The 18,167-nt window shown below is 36.8% G+C and overlaps 1 protein-coding gene across 6 annotated transcripts in view; it reads left to right on the top strand.

Moving 5' to 3' along the window:
• The window catches only part of ADK (adenosine kinase), a 305,725-nt gene that overhangs the window by 142,143 nt on the left and 145,415 nt on the right, over positions 1 to 18,167 (top strand). For 4 of the 6 annotated variants that reach the window (XM_062639731.1, XM_062639689.1, XM_062639719.1 and 1 more), the window contains 3 exons: positions 6,314 to 6,486; positions 6,738 to 6,791; positions 11,962 to 12,070. In XM_062639731.1, the coding sequence (XP_062495715.1) occupies positions 6,314 to 6,486; positions 6,738 to 6,791; positions 11,962 to 12,070 (336 nt within the window). The remainder of the gene's footprint in view (positions 1 to 6,313; positions 6,487 to 6,737; positions 6,792 to 11,961; positions 12,071 to 18,167) is intronic. The other 2 variants (XM_062639723.1, XM_062639711.1) reach the window with 1 other exon arrangement.

Below are 18,167 nucleotides of genomic sequence, written 5' to 3'. Positions count from 1 at the left end.
TGAGGATCCTTTTTGCAAAGCTGCTTTTGTCAAGATAAGGTTATTTTTTCCTTTTCCGTGTATTTTCTTATATGGCCATTATGTGATAATAGCTGTTGCAACTTTAAATGTTGATCAATGAAAAACAGAAAGAAAAAAAGATTCAAAAGATGTTGGAACAAATCTAGTATTGCTTTTCCAGGGTTTTGATGCTGTATTCTCATGACAGTGATTCTGATGTATGTATACTGGATCTGCTTGGGATGGAGTAAATTTTCTTCATAGCAGTGTGTATGGTGCTGTGTTTTAGACTTGTTACCAAAGCAGTATTGTTTAACATAGCAATGTTTTGCTTAACAGTACTTGCACAGCATCAAGCCCTTCTCTGTTCTTTCACTTTACTGCCCCAGCAAGTAGGCTGCTGGGTTGGGAAAGAGGTTGGGAAGGACACAGCCAGGACAGCTGACCCTAGCTGACCAAAGACGTAGTCAAGGCCATATGGAAAGTGGTCAGCAATAAAACTGTTGGGGGCAGGGAGCGAGGGGCAGTTTTTTCAGGGTAACCATGGCTTGGACACTGGCTGGACATTAGTCTGTTGGTGGGAGGTGGTGAATGATTTTATGTAAATGATCGTTTTACATCATTTACAGCATTACTTTGCATCATTTCATCTTTACACATGTGTGGGTTTTTTTCTTACTGTTGCGCTTCCAGTTCTCTCCTCCATCCCTCCAGGAGAGAGGAATGAGAGTGACTGGGTAGGGGCTTAGCTGCGGGCTGTGGTTAATTCACCACAGTAGGGAATTTAAATGATATAGTATGTGTAAGGGTAGCAGAATATTGCATTCCATTTGTTCTTGAGGTGCATATCACATCATTCACAAGGAATAAGTGAGCTCACTTGGAACAGAGACACTAATATTTTCTTTTTAGGATTGTTTTGCATATTGTCAGGGGTTTGTTTTTTCATATTGTCATGATTTAGTTTTTTCATCCTACTTTTCCTCATTTTCTCTCATTTTCTAAGATGAGCTGTAATTTATTTTATTTTAGTACCTAAAATATTCCTAAAGATATCCATAAGAACTTTTTAATGGACTGGGTCTATAATTGGTGATGGGACATGTCCTAGGGGTAAAACAGACTGGTGAAACCTTCTGAAAAGTGTATGGGCTTGTTCTAAAGTTCAGAGTATAAAAATAAGAGATACTCCAAATAGCACTGTATAAAAAGAAGCCATTGCTGTTCTGATTTACTAGAAAGAATGCTTCATGAGTAATTGCTAACATTGTTTAGATTTTAGCAAGCATGTTAAGTCTTAGCTAAATTTAGGTCTTTGGAGTCCTTTCCTCTGTGAGCTGCAATTTAAAATAAGATCAGATTTGACAGATCATGCAGAGAAGAGTCCAGCTTCAAATAACACACTTCAGATGCACTTCAGATGTCTGTATTCAGTGTTAATGAGTTTTGAAGATCCTTCACTGTGAAGGAGCATAATGCTTCCTGTTGTGTTGTCAGTTCCTAGGCATTTCGGATTCAAGTCTACAGCCGAAAACTTCTATGTGCAGAAGGTATGTCAGCCTAAGCAAAGCTTTGTATGCTTTGGTTTTGTTAGTTTAAGACAACTGACAGATGTGGAAATTCACTGCTGGCTGCAGCTTTTAAAAAAGAATTCAGGAGCTAAGGGTTTCAGATGGAAACCAATGTGGGACTGGTAGCAAGTGTCTTTGTCAGCCTTCTTGTTCCGGTTATCGGTGTTGTCCAGTTAACACATGGAGTTGGAGTAAAATGAAATAATTTCTGAAAGATCTTTGTTTTAGTCAGAGGGCTATAAAGCTGTCTTAAGCTTCATCAGTATAATGTTTCTTTTTAAGTCTTATAGGATTGTCTGCTGAGACCCAGCAGTAGCAAACCCTTTTGCAAGGGGAGCATCTTTGCAACTGGAAATAGGAAGGTAAATTGTATCAGCTTTTTAGCTTTGCTGCTTTTCGCCTTTCTAGCAGAGGTTTCCTCTACAGTGAGCTTTGCAAGAACAGCAAATAAAAGCTTTGAATGCAAATGAAATGTTGTGATATGGGATACTGGACTCTGCCACAGTGATAGAAGCATTGCATTCTCCAGCTAAATAGGATAAGTTTGGGAAACAGAAATCAGTGAAGTCTGGTCTCTCCCTTTCTCTTTTTAATTCATTAAGACCACTGATTTTCTTTCACATAGTATGAAGGAGCATGTTTTTTTCTTTTTGGGTGTAAGGGACCATTCAGGTAACTCTGTCGTCTTGAATATCGTTCTCAAAAGGCAGCATTGAGTAGACAATCAAAGTCAAGTCCCTTCTATTGTTGGAAGAAGTGTTTCTGGAAGTGCCTCCGTAACTCAGAGGAAAGGTTGCTTCCAAAGCCATTTTCTAATCAGACAAAACTAGGAAATAGGTGTACCACATCTTCAGTTCTGAGGATGTAGAAGACAGAGTTCACTCCAAGCAGGCTCACAAAGTCGCAATTCCGTCTTCAGAAGTTTTACTCGTTACCAAGTTTTCTTGGCATCTCAACATCTTGCAAGAAAAGATGATGCTGTACTCTGCAATTGCCACCCACTCCCTGGAGCACCAGGGTACTTACGCTTCTCTGATAGCTAAAGCATGTGGAAGAGTTCACCCTGTTAACTCTGATCATGAAAAACACTTGAACAGATACTCCTACTACTGTAAGGCCAAGTTAGCCTCAGGAAAATAAGGAGAGAAGCATTGTGTCACTCTAGTGTGTCCATGAGTGGCCATGGGTCTGGCCTATTTTGGAAGTGCTGGATTCAGTATTTGGTGATAAGGAATAATGTGCTTGTAGGGATAGTGTAATCTGATGTTAGATTATGCTTATTTTGAAATCAGCCTAATTTTAGGACAGGGTTATGCTGAAGACAATAAATGAATAAGGTTAATATTTGCTTTTAATTTACCAAGGTGCATACAATGAAAATGTAAGGAAGATATAATCAGTTTAACTCAAGAGAACATCTGAAAGGTATTCTATTTCCCATGCTCCTTCCTCCATCACAGATGCTCATCCTAACTGAAAAGGTCAGGGCCTGTCCTTGCCTGTACCTGATGTCCAAGTTGTGTTGGCAGAAGAAAGCTTTAGAATGAAGAAATACATTAGATTTCATAAACCACTCTAAACTTTGTTGCCTTTGTGGTACCCCAGTCCTGAGGCTGTCTTGTTCCTTCATGATAAGTTCCTATTTTTGACACTTCAGTCTTTGAGCCATTTACAGCCTCAAATTCTCTTGGGTGATGGTGAGGCTTCATGGTGTGGCCAGGTGCCAACCTCTCCTGGCCAGACTGTCAATACAGTTAGTTAATAGCTGCCTCACTGCCTAGCCAAACCCTAGATAATTAACTCATTATGCTAGTCCATGCCGAGCTGGGTCATTTTGTGTTTCTGTCTAGAGTCTCTTTCATTCAATTAAATCTTGTGTTTCACATAAATCTATAAAATGAATTTGCAGTTTACATAACCATATACCTGACATTAATGTGTGCAGTTTGTTATTTGCCTTCATTTGATGTTGGATATAATGCTGCATGACTATTTCATGATAAAAAATGTCTTGTGATGACTGACCCCCATTTCCATTTAGAGTGTTTTAGCCAAAGTGGTGGTGTATGTAGGAAGTAGCCCATAGAAGCCTGTTTCTTCCATATCAGGTTATTCAAAATTAAACTCCAATCCAGGGTCAAATGCTAAAAAAAAGGGCTTCAGAGTCTACCTTGAAAATGTTATTTTGCCCTTTTGGGTTTTCACATGTATGCAAAAAATGCCTGTTGTGACTCATTCCAGTAGCTGCAACTTCAGTGGTATACCACAGAGATATTTCTGTAGTTCAGTTTCAACAAGTTTGTAATGTAATGCCTGGTTTTTGCCTTTACTAATATGTAGACTTTTAGCAGAGGAAAAGAGGAGCAGTTTGGAGGAGTTCTGCAACTAGCAGCACCTCGCCACCATTATGGTGGGAATTAGCGGAGATAATTTCAAGAAGCTGGGACCCTCTGTGATGAGAGATCTTCCCAGAAATACTGCTGAATTACTTTTTCATCTTCCTTGTTGCTGAACTTAGAGCAGATGTTCAAATGAAAGGGATATCTATCTATATGGTGGGAATATTCCCCCAACACATATTACCTGTGTTTCAAATAATCGTGAATATGATCAGAACCACCGCTTATGGAAGAAGTGGTCTGCAGACTGTGCAGAGGTTCATCTCCAGAAACCCTAGATCATGACTTCTGAATCTCAAAAATAACTTTACTTACATTTGAAGTAAGGATTGTGACAGTTATATATGATATGTATCATATCTGAATTCCAGTTGAGCTGCTGCCAATAGCCAAAGCTGTGATACTTGAACAGAAATTCTTTTTTCAGAGATGTATGTGAAATATTACTTACTACTGCTCCAAATGTTGTCAGACTTTACACATAAAGAATGGAAAAGTTATGTCATTTGACAAAATATTGTAAGCCCAAGGTGCAGTTTGAAGTCTTACATTTTTTTTCAAGAATTGTTAGGTTTTTATGCTTTCATGAATAGCTATCTCTATTAATTCCTGTTATTTGTGAAAGTAAGGCATGCTTTTCAACATGGGACACAAGGCTTCAGGTACTTCTGTTCTTACAGGTGTGGAAATTGATTCCATATTTGCTTACAGTAGGTCACAACATCTTCAGTCTTGTTAAAGAATCTGTCCTACTTAACTATATCCCCGAATATAAAAAATTACTGATCCTGGGATAGCCTAAAATATGCAATATTGCATATATGCAATATATGCAAATATGTGTTATGTATGTGGAAATGTATGTAAAATACAAAGCTACAGTAGATAATTTTCTCATTAGGGGCTTTCTTAATTTGGATTAATTTAGAGTGATATGGAATAGTTTAGCACAGCACGTGTAGTGTGCATTTCATGAATGAGATTGAACGCTGCCGCACTCTGACAACACAATCTTTTTCTTCGTCCTTAAAGTTCATCTATATTAAATTGCTGCAGGAAAGGGGCCTTGCGACTTTTGTCCACCTTTGCCTTATTAATGAAGACTTTTACATTACTAAAGCTTTGGGTTTGTGCTTTGGTTGTTTGGGGCTTTTTTGATATTTTGGTTTTCTCCTCTGGAGCTGGAAGTAATAAAGATGTGACTAAGCATGTATTTGCAACTCAGTTACTTGACCTTTCTACAACCCACAGCTACCACTAATGCTGCTTTGTAATGGAGACATTATCGTTTATTTAAATCTTGATTAGGAAACAATTATAAGTAGGGTTTTAGTGTAGCAGTAAATTGATGCAGCCTTTAATTCGTACTATAGATTGAGTGGATAAGCTTTCTGACTGTAATTAGAGTGAATTATAATGACTTCAGTTGGTTGTCTTGCCACCAGTGGAGTAGGGCCTATGACTGTTTCTTCACATTTATTTCTTTAGTTCACTCTTGATTTTATATTGCTGTTAAATGCTGATTTTTAAGTCAGTACAAAATGGAGTTACATTTACAGTTGAAGGATACATATTTTGTATTAATAAAAGAGGAGCTTTTGGAAATAACCTGGCACCTTAGCAACACTGTGCGGCTATGCTGTTCCTTTACAATTCAAGTGACAGAACTGCTCTTAATAAAGTTGGAGATAGATATTTTCATGCCTGGTTTAACAGTGTAAATGGAGAGCTTTTTTTTTTTTGCATATAATTAAATGTTAGACACAAATGGTTATTTTCAGTACCATTTAGTCTTTATATATATTGTGAATGTTGCACAATGTTCCTTCTTAGGTTTCTCCAACGTATTGTTTTCCTTATATGCTATCTCTCTGGGTTTTGGGGGGTTTTTTGTTTGTTTGTTTGCTGGTTGTTTTTTTTTGGGGGGGGGTGGTTTCTTTTGTTTATTTTGTCTTTTCTACACATTTTCTTTAAAGATACACTGCTTGATTAAATGTAAGTGTAGCAGCATCTCCTTTGAGAAAGGGAACTTCTTTTGAAATGCCTTGTAAAAACATACTAATCTACTTTATTTGAGAGTAAAATATATGTATTTAAGTTTTATATTGGGTATTGAACACTCAGTGGAATCATTAAGGGTAACTTTTTTATACTTTGCTGACCGTTCCTCCCTTGATGTACCGGATGTTTTTCACTTTAGGCATAGAAGTGTTCTGTATGTCACAGTGCTCTGTAAGCACAGAATTAAATATGACTACTGAAGAGAAAAAAATGGCAAAAGATAATATATGAGCTGTGCTAATTTTGTCGTTTGGGTTTTTTTTGTTTTCTGTCAATCTGCAGTGGATGATCCAGAGCCCTTACAAGGCTGCAACTTTCTTTGGATGCATTGGCAAAGATAAATTTGGAGAGATCTTAAAGAAGAAGGCTGAAGAAGCTCATGTGGATGCCCATTACTATGAGCAGAGTGAAGAACCAACAGGAACTTGTGCTGCCTGCATCACTAGTGATAACAGGTCAGGGGCCTCTGATATTTTCCAAAATATAAATGCAATCAGTATAGTGCGCAGAGCCTCATTTGTTTGAAATATTTGGACTTGAAAAGTTATGATCTGAATGATAAAGTATTAGCACAGTTTGAGATAACACAGGACTGCCTGCCTCATAGTTCGGGCCTGGGCAGTATTAATACTTTTAGAGAACAGCAGTTGCATTATGGCAGAAAAATGTGAGATAATAATATACTACTTCTTTCTGAACTTTATAGCTTCCAGTTGCTCTGCAGAGAGAAAAAATGTGGGAGACAAAAGTTGGTTAACAGGTATGCTTATGCAGCCTATGTGAAAGCTGATTGGCATGTGATGCATATACTTGATTGGCAAATGAGGACTGTACTTCAGGTGATAATGTGTTTAAAGAGGATAGATGTCAGCATATAGCCTAATTGAAAGGGTTAATTTGATTTTATACAAGAAGAAGAAAAAAGCTTGCTTTTTTGTGTTTTGGGTTTTTTTTTGCTGTTGCAGTTCATCTAATAACTGTAATTCTGTGTGTCTGCATCTTAACAATTTCTTCTGAATGCTTTCAAGTGCTATTTTTTAAGGTAGTCTTTCCTATATACAAAAATCACTTCTCCAGAACTCTGTTCAACCTTTTTTGTATTTGTAGATGATTAACAGTGGTCTTTGTGCTATTTTGCATGGTTTCAGAGTATTCCACAACTAAGAGCCCATTTATAGAATGATTTATTTTTGGTATTGTAATAAGATTAACAAAAACAAGAATTTCAGGGAGAGATAGTGAAGACAAGAGGCATTTGTCTTGAGCATGGTCCTTTGCTTTCTTCTTTCTCCCTCCACCCACAAAATTCAAACTTATGTACTGCTACTTTGCTTCTTACCTCCTGAGGAAAGACTGAGGGAGCTGGGTCTCTATAGTTTGGAGGAGACTGAGGGGTGACATTATAAGTGTTTATAAATATATAAAGGGGGAGTGTCACGAGGATGGAGCCAGGCTCTACTCAGTGGCAAACAATGATAGGACAAGGGGTAATGGGTGCAAACTGGAACACAAGAGGTTCCACTTAAACTTGAGCAGAAACTTCTTCTCAGTGAGGGTGACGGAACACTGGAACAGGCTGCCCAGGGAGGTTGTGGAGTCTCCTTCCCTGGAGACATTCAAAACTCGCCTGGACACATTCCTGTGTAACATTATCTAGGTGTTCCTGCTTCAGCAGGGGGATTGGACTAGATGATCTTTTGAGGTCCCTTCCAATCTCTAGCATACTGTGATACTGTGACAATTTTTCAAAGGTTTCAAAACTAGCCAGTCAGGTCTGCCATAATCTTGAGATGTTTCCGACACACACCAACCCTCCCTGATTTATGCCAATATCTAAATTTTCTGATACTTAGAAGTATGAGATAACACTCTGATAACTTTGAAGTTAGATGAGGTTTTTCAGAGCCATGTCTAGCTAGGTTTTGAATATCTCCAAGGATGGAGGTTGCACAACTTCTCTGGGCAAACCTGTTCCACTGATGACCACTCTTCATGGGAGAAGTTCTGTTGTTAACCCAGTTAGAATTTCCCTCTTCCAGCTTGTGGAATGTTCCTTCTTCTGTCCAAGTATAGTCTGACTTCATTCCCTCTGTAAACTTTCATTAGATATTTCAAGATGGTAGGGAAGTCTCCTCTTAGGTCCCTCTTCTTAAGGCTCAGCCAAGCACTTCTTCATTTGTTAAGTGTTTCAGTCCCATAATATCTTAATGGCCCACTGCTGGACTCACTGCATTATGTCAGTGTCTTCCTTTTAGTGAAAAGCTCAAAGCTGGACATGGAACTCCAGATGAGGTATGGAGACCAGAACAGTCTTTATTTTTTTCTGTTCTGAATATAAACTTCCTTTGTCCTGCTGGCTACGTGCTTGCTAATACAGACTAGAATGTGATTAACCTCCTCTGTGTGCACTGCCGACTAGTGTTCCAAGCCTGGTGCACCAGCACTTCCCCATGTCATTTTTTGCAAAGCTGTGTTGTATCCTGTCAACATTCAGCCTACATTGTTGCATTGGACTCACTCCATTGTAGTTGCATGAGTTTTCATTTGCCTTTAAGTCTTCTGCCAGCCCAATTCTCCAGGCTGTTGAAGATCCACTGAATGACAGACAGCTATGTCCTCCAGCTTATCAACCTGTCCCTCCCAATTTAATGTCATACATAATGTCTTACTCTCAGGAATGAATGTACATACTCAGTGGGGGAAGGAAATTCATTCATCTTCATCTGGAGTTTTGACATTAATTATGCCTACATACTTCTCCCTTCATCTCCAGCATCCATATTCAGTTTTTCAAAGAGAAGACAAGCAATAAAGATGTTTCTGCTTTGTGATTCTCTCTGTCTTTAGTCACATAGTGTCTGTGTATGCATCCTGTAGCAATCATAATTTCCTAGATGACATGATGGGAAACTGAAATCAAGGCTGTCAATAGACATACGTCGTGAATTCAGGAAAAATATTTGTATCTTTTGCTGTACATTTCAATGGAATTTAAAAGTTTAGGTAAATTTATTAATAAAAATGTCTGCAAGTACTTCTGTAACTTATTAAGCAGCATATCAAATGTTTGCTCAAATACTAGAGACAGTGGCTTCATCTAAATCACTGTTTCAGAGCATTCTTGCGGATGTGCAGGGAGTATGACTTATTTCCCTCAGGAGACAGAAAAAAATGGACAGTGGATGCTACTAAAGACTTCATTGTGCAACCCACCCTCTTACAGTGAGAGCAAGTTTGTTCTTCATCTTTAATTATCCTCTGATTGTTTCTTGATTTTTAGAATTTTCTATATTTGTAAGAAACGCTTCAACCTGGCCCCAGTTCATACCTCTATTTATTGATTAGTCTCTTGTCCCAGTTGAGGTACATTCTAACTTCCTTCTTCAGGTGATTCAGTTTTCTTGTCTCTTTTGGAGATGCTGGCTAATAGCTCTCTGGTATTCCCAGTGAGTGGCTGTGTACATTTATGTTCCAGGTGCCTTATGTGAATGTTTCTTTTTTTCTGCTAAGTCTGTCTAGCTTTTTACAGGGAAGGGTTCTGAGCTAATTTGTGATCACCATTTTGAATTCTCTAGCTTAGCAGTACTAACACGCTTTGTTTTCGTAGAGCTTTTCAAGAAAATCCTAACACACGATTAAACTCTAAAGTAGTACCCGCACTTTGTGACTTTGATTTGTGTGTTCTGCTCAGAAATACCTGCATGCACAGAGTCCCCATTAAGCTGTTTGATTTGAAACACTCTGGCTGTCTCCAATTATGGTATTTCATTGAAAAAACACCTACCTTCTCTGTGGCCCACATGTTGAACTTAGTGCTGTCAGAGTTACAGTTTTAGTTTGGAAAATCCTGGTGCTTTGTCTTCAGTGTAATGATCTTTTATTACACATCATGTGCAGAGCATCTCTGCAGTTGGATGTAGCCAGAGAGCTAGGTTTACAGTTTCAGGGGCATGTGGTAAGTGAAAGGAAACATACAGAAAGTCTTTGCTTAGTTTACTGGAACATAATTGCTTTTCACTTAGCAACATACGTAGGCAGACAAGAATTTTCCAGTTAGGTCCTTGATGGATATTTAGGATTTGCCAAAACTGAAAGATTTAATTTGCTTTTTAAATTTGGTTTACAGAAAATTACCAGAGTTATGCGTGTCTTTCTTGGATTAACTTGGTTCTCTAGTGGATTTCTTGTAATTAAAATTATAATATTCATCAAGGCGGAAACTTCTGGCGCCGTTACTTGTACTGCTTTGAGAGACTTGATCTATTGATTTATAAATTTTAAATTTATTTTATTTTCAAAATTCACATTAGTTCTCATTGCCTTTAGGCTTTAGAATTAAAGAGATGAGCCCCAAGAATATTCCTGGGTTGAAACAACACAGAACTGTGCTATGTATTTTGACATATTCAGAAAAAGTCTAACTTTTTGGTTTAATACACTTGATCTGTTTAACTTACAGGGGTTGTCAGTGATGAGTGCTTTGGAAAGTTTAAAGGGAGACTTGGTTGCTGTCTTCATAAGGGATTCTGTTGGGCTTTGTTTTTTTTTTTATTTTATTGAATAGGACAAAGAGAAATGGTAATAGTGAAAAGATGCTGTTTGAGGTGGAATAAATTTCAAGAATTCCTAGTTTAGTTTGCTCCTAACACCTGCACATGGCATAACTTGGTAGAAGCAGATTACCAATATGATGCATTGGATTGTAGTAGCATTTACATTGAAAAGGGTTATACCTACAACATCAGTTGTATACACATTGGAGAAGGCAAAAGTTTTCAATAGCCATAGGTTGTATGTGTAATTACATGTTATTTATCTGGCTAATATACTTAAATATCACAAATCAATGATGTGTTAATATTAAAGGTGCATCCTATGACTATTAAATCATGAAAATTAAATTTAAAACCCTCTATGTAAGCATGAAAATGTCTGTTTGTCAAATTCCCTTCACTAAATATTGGATGTTATAAAACTTTATCGTAATAAAAGTGCACAGATGGATTTGGTCATCATAGCCAGAGTGCAGAGCTAGTGTATAACCATCTTTTTATGACCTGTTTTTAGGCGTGTGTCTATAACTTTTGTGTGTTTCATAACGTGGAATAGAATGGCTGAAGAGGAGAATTTAAAATAGAGTGTATCTTACATCTAACAAACTAAATATGATACAAGTGTCTTTGTTCTTGCTAGTGAAAGTTGTGGAAGTTTTGTCCCATGACTTGTGTTATAACTTGTTAAGTAAGAATGAAGTACAGATGAGGTTTTGGTAGTTTTCCAGTAATACACAGCTAAGCCAAATGTTTTTTTAAACAGTTCATCATCTAAAAGTAGCAATGGAACCCTTTGTCATTTGCTAAAAGAAAATATGAACCTAATGGGGGGGTTGCGGGGGGGAATCCAAACAAACTGCTTTTTAAATAATATAACTATAAAATATAATAAATATATATATATATAAAGGCAAGACATACATATGCATCAGTGTTTGGGTTCTAGTGAGGAAAAAATAGTTTTGAGAAGATAAACTGTAGTAGCTACTTTCCTTTAGGTGTTAGTTATTAGACGAGTTTTAATGAAAATCTGCAGATGCTGTACCATACAGAGGGGCTTGATAACAAAATTCAGCAAAGGTTGATTCTAAGCAAATGAAGGCACATGAACAGTCTAATAGTGAAAGTTTGCATAAAGTATTTAGCTTTATTTAAAATACATTACTTAAAATATAGTTTAAATGGTATTTAGTATATGACTTAAAATATTTAAATGTTAAAAAATTATCAATGTATATGTGGTTTATGGTGCTCTTTGTTAACTGTTTCTGTGTTCATTAAGATCTTTGATTATCTTTGAGAAATTTGTTCTTCGTAAGAAATTTGCAGTAGTGTTAGTTAAAGGGGATCTAATGCCTGACTTTTAATCACTTTCAGGTCTCTTGTAGCTAACCTTGCTGCTGCTAATTGCTATAAGAAGGAAAAGCATCTTGATTTGGAGAAGAACTGGAAGTTGGTGGAAAAGGCCAAAGTTTATTATATAGCAGTAAGTTCAGCTTCTTTCACATTACTGAAATTCGTGTTAAACATTGTGAGGTCTAAGCAATGAGGATGTTTGTTGCATAATGGTTTTGGATGATTTTGTAGGAATACAATGAAAGAATGTGACTGCTTCAGTTTCAGTGTAGTTTGATTTCTTTGAATTTAAACGTACAAATGTGGAAGTATGTTTGAGTTGTGTGCTTTCTTAAGTTTGTGGGAAAAATCATAAGAACTGAACGTATTTTCAGAGCTTTTGTAGTAATGCATCAAATTTACATTTCACATTTTCTAGTAAATTGTTGTGAAGGATGCACAAATTATGTAGAAAAACACTATTAGCATAATTATTCACTGCAAACAGTTTGAGCTTATTTGTGTGAACAATCTTAATTGCTATTTATTCCATAGTAATTACTATGGCACCTTATAACTCAATATTTCAGAAACAATGATTGTGACAAATTTCTTGAATGTGGGCGGTGGGGCAAACTGATTTGAATGATGAAATCTTACTCCTGGAATAAAGGGGGTTTGAGGATGGGGCATTAGCAGATTCACAATTAGTATTCTTTTTTTTGTCATCCAGAATTAATCAAGCCAGATTAGTGTGTTTGTGTAGATTACATCTTGCCTAAATAGGAGTGGTGAATTTGTTTTCATCTTGCTCCCAAGTTGATATGACTGATCAAAATTAGCAAACATCTATGACAGATTAAAACTGCGTAACGTGCATGTAATATATGGATTCTGTACAACAGCTGCTTCCATTCCACTACCTGAGCTATGCAGGAACAGCTGGTAAGAAGTGTAAAAAATTGATTATCTAGGAGGAACAAGTTCATTGAAAATACAGTTATTTCTTTTAGGTAGTGTTAATGTCTCCTACAGCCTGTTAGTGTGCACTGCTGTAGGCTTTACATGGTTGTTATTGATTCTTGTGTATGGCCAAGACTGCCCCTTTATAACTGTCAAAAAATACTTATAACCTTCTCAGTGCACAAAGAAAATACATCCCACTGTTCTGACCATATGTTTGTGCTGCAGTTGAAAAATCACATCGGTGTATTGTATACTCACTTTTTATTTCTGTTTTTCAAGTGTTCTGAGTTTTTTCTTTCCCAATAATTATACCTCAGTCTGTTCCAGATACCATGCTTAGGAATTAATGCTATTGGCTAAGTAAATACCGAAAGGCTAAGAGTATAGTTAAATGAAGAATGTTATCAAATGTCAGATGTTATCAAAAGCTATGCTGCACTACTAAGTTGGTTGTTTGTTGGTTTGGGTTGTTGGGAGGGGGGTTGTTTATTTTTGATGTTTTTTTTTTGTTTGTGTTTTGGTTTGTTGGTTGGTTTGTTTTTTATCTTACCATGCTTATTTATAATTACCAGTCAAGGTATGATCTGATGCAATTTAGATAAACTAAACTTAGAGGAGAGCTCCAGGATAAATGGGAAACATTACACGAGGTGAACAACGGCGTGTTTTTTTTTAAGATATAGCCTTCATCTTATTTTAGCTCTGAAGCCAGTCTTCTGTGTTCAGTCAGTTTGATCACTTGAATTTTGTCTAGATGATGCAGTACGCTGATTTTCATATATATTAAAAGCTGTTCTTCAGGTGCCAGTCCTATGACATCCAAGCTTTGACTAAGAGAAGTATTGTACTAAACTGAAAATAAACCCCAAGATGTTCATATGTTAATGATTAAATAAATAATACTGAAGTGGTAATAAATTGTGCTGGATATTTTCAAAGTGGAATTAGATTAGGGAAGCATCTAACTGCAGGAGGATATCTGTTAGGTAAAGAGTCTGGTTCACACCTGTAGCAAAAAACACCCACTCAGGTGGGTTCTTCTAAGAGATTTCTAAGACTGTTGTAATTTAAGATCACAGGTGGCACATGTAACTCCTTACAGAAAGGAGACAGTGTGTAGAGCCATACATGCTCATGCTAAAGTACATTCATATCCTTTTCCTTCATTTAGCTTCTTTACTTGAAAGTTTGTAGCAGTTTACCACATTAAACAAAACCGTGTAGTGAACGATTGCCATTCGTGAGGTACAGGGTAGCTCTCTGAGTCCTTGTCTACTGATGTCTGTCTTCACTTCAAGTCTTGTTACCTTCCTTGGCTTTGCACTGCGCATATGTTGCTTTTCATTTCCTTCTTTCTGTCCAACTGTCACCTATTTATTGGATTGCACTAGAATGTATGTAAGTGACAGATACTTATTCTGGAAATCTGTGTCCTAAGATTATAGAACAATCTATTTTCTTGGCAGAGCAGGGCAGTTGTTGCTTTAAGACAGGTCTGTGATATTCTTTGGTCATCTGTATGTGCTTCCTAGAACAGATAATATGCTTTTCAGTGCAGCATTGAACAGAATGGTCCTCAGATGAAACTTAGCTCTCAAATCTAATCAATTTACAGAGGAAGGAGTAAGTACAAAAGAAAAGATAGTGAAGCCGTGACAGGGGCCTTAAAGACAACTTCTGTTACCATGAATGAACACAATACATTTATTTTAGCCATCTGGTAATCAGATCCGGCAGACAAATTGGAGAAAGACTAGCAAAGAATAGGACCCTGTAAATCACAGATAGAAGCAAAATACAGAGGCTGCCCCAGCTTTCTCAAAGATAGTAAACTTTAAAGGTGTATTTTAATCCTTTAAAATTACTCTACTTTGTATCATTTAAGATAGATTGCATGTGCTGTCAAACTCTATGCAATTTCTTTCCCTTCTCCAGATATAATTCATATACTTGCAGTAATTTCTACCATTGACATCATATCTTCCTGTCTGTCATATTCATTTCACTGTGGATCAGCTAGCTGTGCTAGCTGTGGTGTCTGATTAGAATTCACTGTGAGGGATTTTATTTGGTTCCTACTGGGGCTAGAATATGTCTCTTCCTCAGACATTTTCCTTGTTTCAGAATGAGTTGAGACTTACGATAAGACTAAACATTGTAATTCTGTTTGTGAAATTGTGAATGGGACACAACCTGATGTGAAAAGATGTTAATTTTTTTTTCTTTTTCTTTCTTTCTGTGAATTTATGCTTTCTGTCAGGACTTGCCGTTTAGAATTCTTATCTATTAGAGTTGCATCTTACAAACTTGCGTGATGAAACTCCACATCTCCACACCTTGTTTGCCTTATTTTCAGAGGCATTTACTAAACTGCTGCTAGTACTCTATTTACGTAGGGATCTCTTAAGTTAAATTCTATAACATGTACTGGGTTGTGGGGGGGGTTTGTTTTTTTAGATCATCAATATCTTCAACACCAGCTGTAATCTATGGAAGTTGCTGGTCCTCATTTTCTTTGACATTGCACACAAACATTTCAACATTTTCAGTGCAACTTGCAGCATATAGCTATTAATTTTCATATCTTACAAAGGCCTGGGGTACAAAGATTTTTTTTTATTGTTAATGTTTTTGATTAAAAACATAATCCACTTAAGAGAAAGAAAAAACTAAGGGGAATTTTAGTTGTTATTTGACTCCATTAACCACCTCTGTGTTACTCTGTGAGTAAGGAATTTTGCACTTGTCCTTTCTTAATGGGAAGAAAATGGAAAAGGGAAGAAGAAACAGCTTTATTGCATTAAAAGCTGCACTTAACCTTGTGAAATCTTAACTTTGTGAAAACTGACACTGCTTGCTCATACAGACAGCTGAATTTTAACTTTCTGCTTGTATTTGAACATTACTGCTGCAAGCGCAGTGCTTCCCAGATGTGTGTTCTCTCTTGTTCCAGTTAGCCATCTTTATTTCTGCCAATTATTTAGCTTTACTCAATTTGTTCTTCAGTCCAGCACCTGCATTCATTTTATGTTAGCAGTTGGAGGCATTAGATAGGTGAAACACTCTCACTTGATGCCAATATTATCTTGTGCTGAAGTAATAAATGTGTTCTTGAAAGTTCCTTCTGTGCTTTGGGTTTTCTTGTTGGTTTGTTGGTTGTTTTTTTTTTCAGAAATACTTTCCTGTACTAAGCATATGAAATGGCAGGATTGACTGCAGTTAGGTACCTGGTCTGTAGTAACTTGAGTCTTAGCTTAGAATGGATTGGTTAAGTCGCTCCCAAAAACCAAACAGATCTTCCTTTAATAACATGCTTGTCTCTTTTCTGTACAAAGGAAAATAGTAGATTTTTGTTTAGGGACTGTATTTGAATTTGGTTTCTGAGGGTATAGTTTTTGTGCTTAAAGCACTGGTGTTATAAGTAATGTCTTTCAAAGCTTTTCTCATTAGCATTACGTAGACTCCTTGCCTAGTCATTTCATATAGGTATGGCATTGCTGATGCTCATGCTTACCTGTGTCCATTAAAGAGAAGTGGGAACATTTTTACAACATACTTTATGCATTTTGATCTCTTGTCTTAAATATTTGTATTTACAGTGCCTGAATACTTCAGCTCCTGTGCTTCCTATTGTGGATAGAGGGTAGAGGAGCAATGAAGCTTTTATGTAGCACTAAAACTTATTTATGTGCGGCTGAATTTTGGCTTGTTTGCTTTCAGTATTGTCATACAATCTTCTTTTCAGAGAAGATAAAGCTTTCACTCAGCTTTGCACGGGCTGTTGTTATTTCACAGTCTGTAAAAGTTTAAACCATTCCCTTCTCCTACTTCCATGTAGCAAATAGGAGAAATTTCTCAATGGTGATGCCCTTCAGCTGTACCACATTAAGTATAAAAGTATTAAATTTTATAATACTGCTTAGATTTGTTATCCCACAGTTAACTTATATTCACCACCTTCAGCATCTCTTTTGTCTTTACGGAGTTAATGGCAAGTGTAGTTTATTTTGATGTTAATGCTAGTTCTGATCAAGGCCAGGTATTCTGGTCTTAGGCTGAGTTTCAAGTAGGAAATGTGTTGCAGCATGTCGTAATGAACCCAGTGTAACCCACCTATCTGCAGAAGGAAAAGTTTTTAAAGCTCCAACCACCCTGGTATGTTTCCACAAATACTGTGGTATTTTTTTTTTTCCTAATGGCTAAGTGCTTGTCTAAGCAGAGAGGCAGTGTGGTGGTGTAGTGGGCTTGATGGCGGAATTATCTGGTTTCAGCATGAGTGTCAAAACATAAGCTTGATGTCAGCAATGTATGGCAAAGCTTTAATAACATCCTACAGTATTTTACTTGGGGTTTGGCTATTCTACTTGAAAAAAAAATTCTGATTATTATAACAATGTAAGTATAAATGAAATTTCTTTTGTGCTGTCTCCTCCTTTCAGAAACAAATTCAATGAAGGCATTTTTATTGTAATTTCCTGCTATGATAAGTATGATAATTTACAGTGGATTGTGATAGTTTTTCTTTTTTTTCTTTTGTCTGTGTGTGCATCATGGGAAACAAGAGATGTAGACACTGGCAGGAATCAAAATATCCCCTAAAAAAAAGACATTTGTTTGAATAACTCCACAATAGCTTTTTTTCCATTGATAACTTCTGCCATAGTGCTCTGGCATCAGTATGTGTGCCGTTTGACGTGCAAAACTATTTCTCACAATAATGAATAGGTTTTATGGCCAGGAAAATGCCATTCTGAATGTCTTAATCATAAAAAAAGAACCTTTGGCTAGCAACAGTTAGTTGTGTCCATTTTTGCTGGCCTGGGATAACATCACCTTCCTGAAACCCACCATCCTGAGAGACTGTATTTTCCGGAAGGTATAGCTGAAGTGTGATGCATTTGTTGTGGACACATGATAGGTGCTCTATCTAACCAGGAAGCAAATCAGCTATTTACTGGCTTCCAAAATAAATATGGGAAAAATACTCTCATAAATACAGAATTTCACAGCTTCATTTCTTGCATCAAAATGCAAAAAAAAAAAGAGCTTTGTCTAAACTGCCACCAAGCATGTGTTATGTCATTCTGTGATGTCTTCAGGATGCGGTGTGCATTATGCTACCATTTTAGGTATAAGTTCTCATGCATAGACAATTTTACCAGAGTTTTCTCAAGTGATTTATATGAAAAAGTGAATTAGAAACTTTTTTGCCTATTTTTTGTGAAGTTTGATTCTCAGGGTGTCATTCTTCAAGGATGAATGCTTTGTACTTTATGCAGAAA

The sequence above is a fragment of the Pezoporus occidentalis genome, unplaced genomic scaffold (genome assembly GCF_034315485.1).
Source record: "Pezoporus occidentalis ecotype Australia unplaced genomic scaffold, CSIRO_AGI_Poc_V1 ctg116, whole genome shotgun sequence".
NCBI classification, from domain to species: domain Eukaryota; kingdom Metazoa; phylum Chordata; class Aves; order Psittaciformes; family Psittacidae; genus Pezoporus; species Pezoporus occidentalis.
The sequence above is the reverse complement of the archived record's forward strand: the minus strand, read 5'-3'. Positions and strand labels throughout refer to the sequence as shown.